The sequence below is a fragment of the Mauremys mutica genome, chromosome 7 (genome assembly GCF_020497125.1).
Source record: "Mauremys mutica isolate MM-2020 ecotype Southern chromosome 7, ASM2049712v1, whole genome shotgun sequence".
In the NCBI taxonomy this organism is placed as follows: Eukaryota; Metazoa; Chordata; order Testudines; family Geoemydidae; genus Mauremys; species Mauremys mutica.
This window is the reverse complement of record NC_059078.1, coordinates 90119725-90128562: the sequence shown is the minus strand read 5'-3', so window position 1 is coordinate 90128562 and position 8838 is coordinate 90119725. Positions and strand designations below refer to the sequence as shown.

Sequence of the window (8838 nt, the reverse complement as noted above, 5' to 3'; positions counted from 1 at the left end):
TATACTGCTGATGTTGAATGTCACACCAGTATTCCAGTCACCACCAGCAGGAGGCTTATTAGATCTCTGTTATAAGAGAGACAACCTGTCCAGTTCCCAGACCAGGTGAGTTGAAAGTTAGAGAAATCTTTAAATGGTTTAAATTGTCATACTTCCTGTGAAGTCACTGGCTGAGGCTCTGCCACAACCTTGCTGAGATACCTTGGCCTGTGTCTGTTTTCCCATTTGTAAAATTTAATAGTTTGCCCACATTTGTAGAGTTTTATGGATCTCTGATAAGATGCTGTAAATGCCAGAATTTGACTGTACAGGGACAAAGTGAAAAATATCCTAAATTATTAATGGTCAATGTAAAATACAGCGCAAAACTGCTGCAGTTTCTTCTAGGCTCTCCTACTGCTGATTGTTGTCTTGATTTTATCTGTCTTAGTTAAATCCCTGTCATTAAGAATTTTATTTATTCCAACCATTTATATTTATCAATTCTTATACTCATCTCAGGGTGTTGTACAATTACCCACATTATAATTCAGCATATAAGATTAGTTAAATGCTGTAATAAACATTGCCATCTTGCCTTCCTGACTTTTGGAATAATGTACTAAAACATTTTTGCTTTTAATTATAATAGAATGTTATGGTGAGTGAAGTCTGATGGTATCCCAGTATGGTAATCAAGTGGGGAGGAACAGTGTTTCTTAACTTGCTGTCAAAGTTTTGGATGTGATAAAATTCCCTGGTTCAGTTGAATATCTGCTTCTGTTGTGGAAGTATTTATGTAGAACTTCTGACAATTTAACTTTTTCCTACTTGTGACCTGAAGCCTGGGACAGATCCAAGCATGGATGGATTAATTAGCTGCAAGCTTGCTATTTTAGGCAGGAAGATAAATGTATCTTCACTCCTCTTCATGCAGCACACACTCTAGCAGCATCATAGCCAGCCCACAGTATTCTAATTCCTATTAAGATGTCTAATCTTGGATAATAATTAAGTGATTCAGCTGTTAAGTGGTAATTTAGTTTCCTAACTCACTGGGAGCAAATGTGGGATCTCTTGCAGCAGTGGAAGGGAAAATGAACCTCTCAGCGCTTTATCTACCTGTCTGTGCATGCAGTTTCTCCCAAGTCCCACTGCATCATCAGTACTTTTAGATCAAGTGTGAATCCTATGTGGCTGGAGTGGGGCTTGCCAGAGTCTTCCTTTTTGAAAATTAAGAAAGGTGGTGGTGGTGGTGGTTTTGTTTTTTGGCTTTGGACTGGCAGAGAGCAAAACAAATCCAGGTAGTCAAATGTGTTCAGTGACAAATATGTGGCTGAAGAAGTCCCAGATTTCAGAGTGGGAGGCCTACACTACAGGAACCCCAACTGGAGCTGAAAGGCCAGCTGGCCAGAGAAGAGCAGCCTGGACTCTAGAGAGCACAGGGCAACTTCAGCATCAAACACTATGGAGATGGGGGAGGATAGCAGCTCCTCCCCCAGCTGGGCTTCTCCCCTCATCTTTGTCAGAAAGGTGGAGGAAGCAGTGCTGATTTTTAGATTGCTGTGTTTGGTGGTCACCCAACACCCAAAGGAATTCCTATTAAATAGTCCTTGGCAGCAGAGTAGAAGAGACAAAAGTTGAAAAGGCTGAGAGGCAGCAAGATGTAAAGCTGTTTGAAGCTAAAGATTGCTGTGGCATTTGTGTAAATGTAAACATTCTTTAATGACTTTGAAAAATGGACTTTGTGCGTTTATGCTCTTCTAATTAAAATTCATTTGGAAGTATTAATTGTAAAAACTTAGCAGAGCAACACACCGGTGCATTCTCAGTACTTAAGAGGCCTCACACGCAGTGTACTCAGAAGATAGCTGTATGTCTCTACCAGGCCATTCTATGGCTTAATGACAAACATACATGGTAAATATATATTGTATATTTATAAAACTTGGAGAAAGATAGTGAAGAGGTACACACCCTGTTTTGTCCTAAAAATAAATCCCACAGGCTGCAGAAGTTGCAAAATATTTCCACATTTCTTTGAGTTTTTTTCCTTTTAAGTTTTGACATGTGGACTACGCTGCAATTATGAGTTTCTCATCTCATCTGTCCGAGCCACTCCTTTTCTTCTTGTCATTGCCTTGTGCTGCCCTGAGCTACTCACACTTTGCCTCTCCATAATCAGTAGCCATGGTTGAGTAGATTTGTGGGGGTGAGAGAGAGAGAAGGGTACAGGAGGAGGGATCGAGAAGTTGATGTATGGAAGTAGAGTTTTGTGCACATGAGAAAAACAGGTTGCAGAGGCAGGCTAGAAAACAATAGAAAATGGGAATAAGAAGACAAGACTGATCTACACTCATTCTCTACCTCATTCCTAATTCCCCTTTATTCCAGCAAGGAAAAGAAGGGATGATGAGAACAAGAGACAGAAAGAGAGAACCCAGACATCACACATGCAGGGAAAGAATGAAGAACAAACCAGCAGAGCTACAGTAAGTTACATTTTAAAGAAAGCTGGATGCCAGACTGTTAGAACACAACCATGTGTGACTATAGAAGATGAGTAGCTAGCAGTGTTTGGCCAGGAGCAGGATCAATTGGTGAGGATTAAAAATGCACTTCTCCCTCCAAGTGTCCAAACTAATAGCCTCGAAATGTGGGCGTCTCTGCATTTTCCCAGGAACTCAACCAAGTAAGCAGAAGGTACAGCCACCCTCAATTCTTCCAGTTTAATTAAATCAGAAATCCAGGTAACTCCATTATTAGGCTATTAGTCTCTGCCTGCCCAAGGCTATGCTTCAGTGGGCCTCCCAGAGGGTGATAACCTGCTATTTCACCAGTACAAGGGGAGCAAGAATCTAGCCAAGCCCTTGAACCTTGTGACTGGGCTCTTTCTGCTCCACAGAAATGCTCTGTAGCTAAGCAATGCATGGAGTTAAGAGTGATACCCCATGGACTGAGGCAGAAATGTGTTCCTTGGGCTCTCAGCGATTTCTATGACCGATTGAGTCATGGCAGCTCTTCCAGAATATCAAGCAAGTTAAAGCTTTATGCAGGTGTTGTTCCTCTGCTGTTTATCACCAAATCTTGCCCCCTGAGGATGGAAAGCTGTAGGGGCCATGTGCTCAGCACTGAGGGAGGGCCTCGTGATACCTTTAGCTGCTAAGTCCAATATGAACAAATGTGTAGTACCTCTTTAGCAGCAAAGGAAATCAAGGGTATTTTTGTATGAAGATGAGCACAGTGGGAGACTTGATGGGGCAGGGAAGCAATGGAAAGAGGGAACTTAATGAAATTTGCACTTTCGCTATTCTCACACTGTCAAACGCAAGAGCAGCACTAGGACCAACACTGACAGACCCTAAATGGAATCCCACCTAGTCCTCTGTCAAAAAGAGTGAGGCTCTATTGTGTGACATCAGAGATGTCTAAGGGGGTAAAATAGAGGGAAATGAGTGGAATCCTTTATTCTAAGAGGGATCTAGGAAACACATGTAGTAGGGTTTGACCATTCTGATGTCTATGGTGCAGGCTTGTAGCTGGTTTGATGACATCTAGTGGTTTGGGCTTTTTGTTTCTTTTTTTTTTTAAGATTTACTGGCACTTACGGTATTGTATCTAATTGATGGTTCTTTGTGTACTAGAGTTGTTGGGACTTATCCAAATATGCGTCTGTGCCCCTAGGTGTACCTGAATATAAGATGGTTTATGAGCCATTCTGGCTGGGTCATCACTGTGAGAACTTGTCCTCACTTGTTTTTACCTGCTAAAATAAAGGTGTGATAGACTGTGCCTAAGCAGGCGAGGAAGCCTGCAGCTTAACCCACTCCTGAATCAGTTGGTGCGCTATGGCCCACTTGGGTGGCAGACAAAGTGAAAAGCTGCCATCCTCTTGTTTCAAAGGCTTAGGCTCCCGTCCGAGTGCTTCCATTATCTCCTCCAGGTTGAACCAGCTGGCTGCTTCCAACTCCAGTTTGTTCACACTGATCTGGAAAGGATTCAAAATGTATGAAGGACTGTAAATGGCTTTAAAAGCAGCTACCTAGGACTTCATAATTCCTGTATCTACAGGACTTTCTGGCAACAAAGGCTAATGAATTCTGGGTTCCAATGTATTCTGTGAGTGTCTGTTGAAGAGATTTCTCCCCATCTTGCCTAGACTGGGAAGTGATGTGGGAAGAGGGACAGGTTAAAGCAAGCCCCAGTTACCAGGAATTTTAAACCAGCATAGTCCCGCTTATCCTGCAAGTGAGGCTGTTCAGTGGCTTATGTGAAATTAATTAGTAGTAGTTGGCTAGCACCAGGTGTTCGCATCATATCTGTTCCTGGGGTGGCTGTCTCCACAAAGGGGCTAAGGCCTCAATGGAAATGGAGACTGAATTACTCAGCCATGAAGCAGGCTTGAGAAAGGTGGGTGAGGGAAACTAGTGCTGCACTGCCCATACAGTTCCTGGTTAGTGGATGAATGGAAGACTTCACATCCCAGGAATTAGCAGTCCAACAACACCTAGCACTAAAATGGAATTTGCTTTAAAAAAATTCTTAAAACTTGCTTCCAAAATGGCCTTTATACTTTAAATATTGACTATGAGACAATGCATTCACCACTTGTTGCCAATAAATTAAAAAATTGCCACTAGTAGAATCTATTGCCTGCTAATATTTTGTGGGCTTTGGTTTCCTTTGGTGTAGCAATGAGCCAGTACCCACTATTCTATTACCATGCTTGTATTAGTGGTGCTGGTGGATGAACAAGGAATTTTAGCAATAGGAAATCAAATCGGAGCTTGGCCTAATCTGCAGAGGGTGGACCCAGAGTATGGCGGTGTTTGGATCTGGATGTTGGTTCTGACACATTGCAGCACAAAATACACCATGTTTTTGAAACAGAAAAGGAGTGTTTTCAAGCTTTTAAAAAGATCCCACACTCACTTCAGTAGAACTCATTGAAAGTTGCATTTTAAAGGATTTGATAATGCCGTGGTTATGTGGACTGGGAAAGGAGAATTTACCAAGCAAGAAAGGTAATAAAAGCTTGGGGGCTGCTCACCTGGGTCTGCTGTGGCTGCACCATGGCATGACAAGCTATCATTAGGGAGCTGTTGGGAAAGGGCCAGTGCTGAGAAGCAGAATACCACAGAGACTCCACCTCCAATCCCACCTCCTCTGCCACCTCCCGTCGGACTGTCTCTTCCAGCGTCTCACCTGGAAACACTCAAGTTAGTCAGGGACAGCCCCCCCAATCAGGTAAGGTAATGCTGGCAGGTTTTTCCCAGGATAGGAAAGTATCCCTTGTGCCACACAAAAATGGGGGGGATTTTAGGAATTTTAGGTTTGACTTCCCAAGAAGTATAAGTCGCTGTAAGGTGAGTCATTCTGAGAGCACTTTAGCATCAGGCCACCATAACAAATCCATCAACTATCTTTAGTCACCTTCAAATTTGCTTTCTGGATACCTCTCCCAGGCACCAAAGACACTCAGATAGTAAGGTGGTGAGGGCCATATAAGTATATACTGTAGACAGAAAGAATAAGCTACTCTGATCTTCTTTAATTTTTGAAGCCACTTTCCCTCTCCCACACTTTTTCTTGTAAGTTCCCTAACACACCCACTCTCCACCAGCCCAGAAAAAAGATGTTAGAAGAAGAGTCCTGGGATTTTAACTCAAAGGTCTCTCATGTGGATATGAGCACTGACAGTGCCCTGTTGCTGAATCCCATGATTTTACCCCTTTTAGAGCTCCTTTCCTTCTTCAGATAAACACAGCAATTTCACACTTCTGCTGAATGAGCAAAGCTGCTCTAGTAACATCCATCCCCTTTTTCCAGAACATCACTTCTGGGCATGAGCTGCACTGAACGGGGGAGCTACAGGTCTGTGGCTGGCTCCCAGACTCAAGTCTCCCACCATGCAGCACACAATCCTGTTATCAAACACAGTCTTATGCGTATGAGTGCAAAACACTGGGTCAGAAGCTTCCTTACCCACATCACAGAAGCCTGCCAGAGCACTGTACATCCCCTTTGGGAATGACGCCTGTCGGGCAAGAAGGCACCGGCTCCCATCAGACACCAAAGTGATAACCACTGGGGACATCTAGACAACACAGCAAACAGCAAAGCAACTAGGAATCACAGTTCAGACAAACTGATTGTTACATGAAAACTAGAGTAATGTGAGAACACAGACTATTGCTATTGCTTTTTCTAGAAGATTTCAGGGGACATTGGACAAACAAAGGAAAAGTACACAACTAAATAGAAAGCTCTTGCTCTTGAGTTTCACAAATTCCCTCCTATTAAGTCCAACAATTTTGGCTAGTCACTGCTGTGATCATGTGTCAGTTGTCCCACCATTCAGATGCTGACCTGTGGGTAATAAATTATTCCATTGGTATGGCAAACACGCTTGCTGCCAGCTAGGTTCTTCTGGGTAGGCTGCCCAGTTTTGCTACAATACTGATGGGTGTCATGCCAACGAAGAAGAGCCTGAGCCTATAAACACCAAAACATAAATACAATCAGTTAACATCAGAACATAGAGCTCATTCAGTGCAGTCAGTCCATTCTCCCTGAGTGATACTTTGCTATCCTCTTCCTATCATGCAGCCTTATGGATCAAATCACAGTTCTTCAGGTCAGGCAGCCCTGAAAGTGCACATGAAATTAAGGAGCTGCTTTGAAAAGTGGCTGTAGGGTGACCAGACAGCAAATGTCAAAAATCAGGAGAGGGGTTGGGGGTAATAGGAGCCTATATAAGAAAAAGACCCAAAAATCAGGACTGTCCCTATAAAATCGGGACATCTGGTCACCCTAAGTGGCTGTAGCCACACAATGTTTCAAGCTCCTCATTTTGAATTTAAATTACAATCCCTTTCAGCATGTCTAGGAGAGGAGAAGAAAAAGAAGTTGCTGTGTATTGGGATTGAATAGGAACAATAACGAATTGAACCATGCCTCTAAGTAATGCCTAGACCAGATCTGTTTCTTGCTGTATAGCACATGTACCACAACTCTTTCAGAAAGGGGAACGATGAGCTATTTCTATTTATGGGCTAATGGACCTGATTTTAGCACACATGCCTTTTGACAAGGCTTCCAAAAATAAATGAGGATATCTGCAGAGTAATGGGTCAAAGAGGAGCAGTTTTAAAAGGAGAACAAAACAGTGAGAACACCACTTTATCCTCCTTCAAACCCCTTCTTAGCATTAACTTCTGCTGGGATGCATACAGAAAACTGCCCTCTGATAGTGGCGAGGCAGGTAGCAAGTTGTGATTACTGTGACTATTGCTATTGACTGGTTTGTTACATTTACAAAGTGGGCAGAGAGCTAGTCCATGTTAAACCAGCATATTATTACTGTTATTCTGTCCTCTTTCCCCAGTCACTCACGTCTCTGTTTCATCCACCTGTTACATCTTGTCTTTCAGACAGAGGCTGCCATTTACTATGCGTTTGTACAGTGCCTGGCACAATGTCTCACAAACTGGTGGGGCTCCCAGGTACTGCCACAGTGTATATAAAATAATAAACTAATGACTGCAAGCAGGAGACCTGGTGCAAGCAATCACAATTTCTATACGTGAAATATCCTATATCATACCGAGGACAACAAGGGTGCATCTTTCCCATCGAGTTGAAAGAAAGCCTTCCGTAATTTGGTGAATGACCCCCTCAATTCAGATTCAATGACAGATTTCTCCAAGGATCCTGGAATTGAATAAATCCATGGGAATCAGAAATTTCAGTTATTACCCCCACCCCACACCCCTCTTTGTTTCTATTAAGAGTGTACAATTTCTGAACATTCCCACAGAGCTGCTGCTGATGGAATCATGTTAGTACGGAAATGACATTACATCAGTCATAATACAGTCCCCAAAAGTTGTGACCTACAAACATACCAACTTTACTAAAAACAAAGAGAGACGTAATATCATTATATAAAAATTCCCTAAGTGGCTCCAGTGAAGTCATGGTACCTCCCATCAAGGATGAAAGAGGACTTCCTTCAGAAGCAACTTCTCACCTATCAAAGGCTAAGTGTGCTGCCTAGACAGCATCTCCATCAGTGTGCCTGGGCTTCCTTTACTTGCAGATTTAAGTGAACAAATATAGCAGCCAATGGAGGCGTAATTCTAACCTAGATCCAGGGCAAAGTATGCCATGCATTCATCTGAACAGCCAATCAGCACCGAGTCCTCTATCATGTGTTCATTCTGTTTGAACTTCCCCAGCATGCTTTTCATTTCTGAACAACAGAGGAAAAGGGAGGAGAAAGCTGTGATAAACTTATACTAAAACAAAACAACAACAGCTTAATATTTAAGGCTCCTACAGCCCAGGCCAATGAAACTAGGCCACATCACAGAAGGGATTTCCTATGGCTTGTGGAAAAGGTGTGAGACTGGACAAGCACCTTGAAATAGCTGATTCACGGTGCTGTTGACAACAATCCCCTGCAGTGGGGAGAGTAGTAAACCATTACACCTTCCCATTCAAGGGTAAACCCTCAAGTCAAAGCTCACATGTGGGGAAGGGAGGAAATAGATACATGGTGGTTCTAGAACAGACAGAGGTGAAAGTAAGCCAGTACGCCCCAGTACGACGTACCGGCAAGAGCCGGTGCACCGTACCGTGGCAGATTGGCTTCCCCTGGCAGCAATTTAAAATTCCCAGCAGCGGCTGGAGCCCTGCTGCCAGAGCCCTGGGGAAGCAGCAGCGGGGCTCAGGTGGTGATTTAAAGGGCCTGGGGTGCCTGCCGCAGCTACCATCCCGGGCCCTTTAAATCGTCCCTGGAGCCTTGGGGTACTGGCGGCAGGGCTCCGGTGGCTATTTAAAGGATCCAGGGCTGCG

General features: G+C 43.5%; 1 protein-coding gene across 10 annotated transcripts in view; it reads right to left on the bottom strand.

Annotated features, from left to right (window-relative positions):
- Positions 1-221: 221 nt before the first annotated feature.
- Positions 222-8838, bottom strand: part of NUDT13 (nudix hydrolase 13) — a 93829-nt gene continuing 85212 nt past the window's right edge. For 9 of the 10 annotated variants that reach the window (XM_045022581.1, XM_045022574.1, XM_045022575.1 and 6 more), the window contains 6 exons: positions 8126-8233; positions 7586-7692; positions 6349-6474; positions 5965-6076; positions 5030-5184; positions 222-3967 (listed from right to left, as the gene is read on the bottom strand). In XM_045022581.1, coding sequence (XP_044878516.1) covers positions 3773-3967; positions 5030-5184; positions 5965-6076; positions 6349-6474; positions 7586-7692; positions 8126-8231 — 801 coding nt within the window. In that variant the 5' untranslated portion in view covers positions 8232-8233 and the 3' untranslated portion in view covers positions 222-3772. The remainder of the gene's footprint in view (positions 3968-5029; positions 5185-5964; positions 6077-6348; positions 6475-7585; positions 7693-8125; positions 8234-8838) is intronic. The other variant, XM_045022579.1, reaches the window with a different exon arrangement.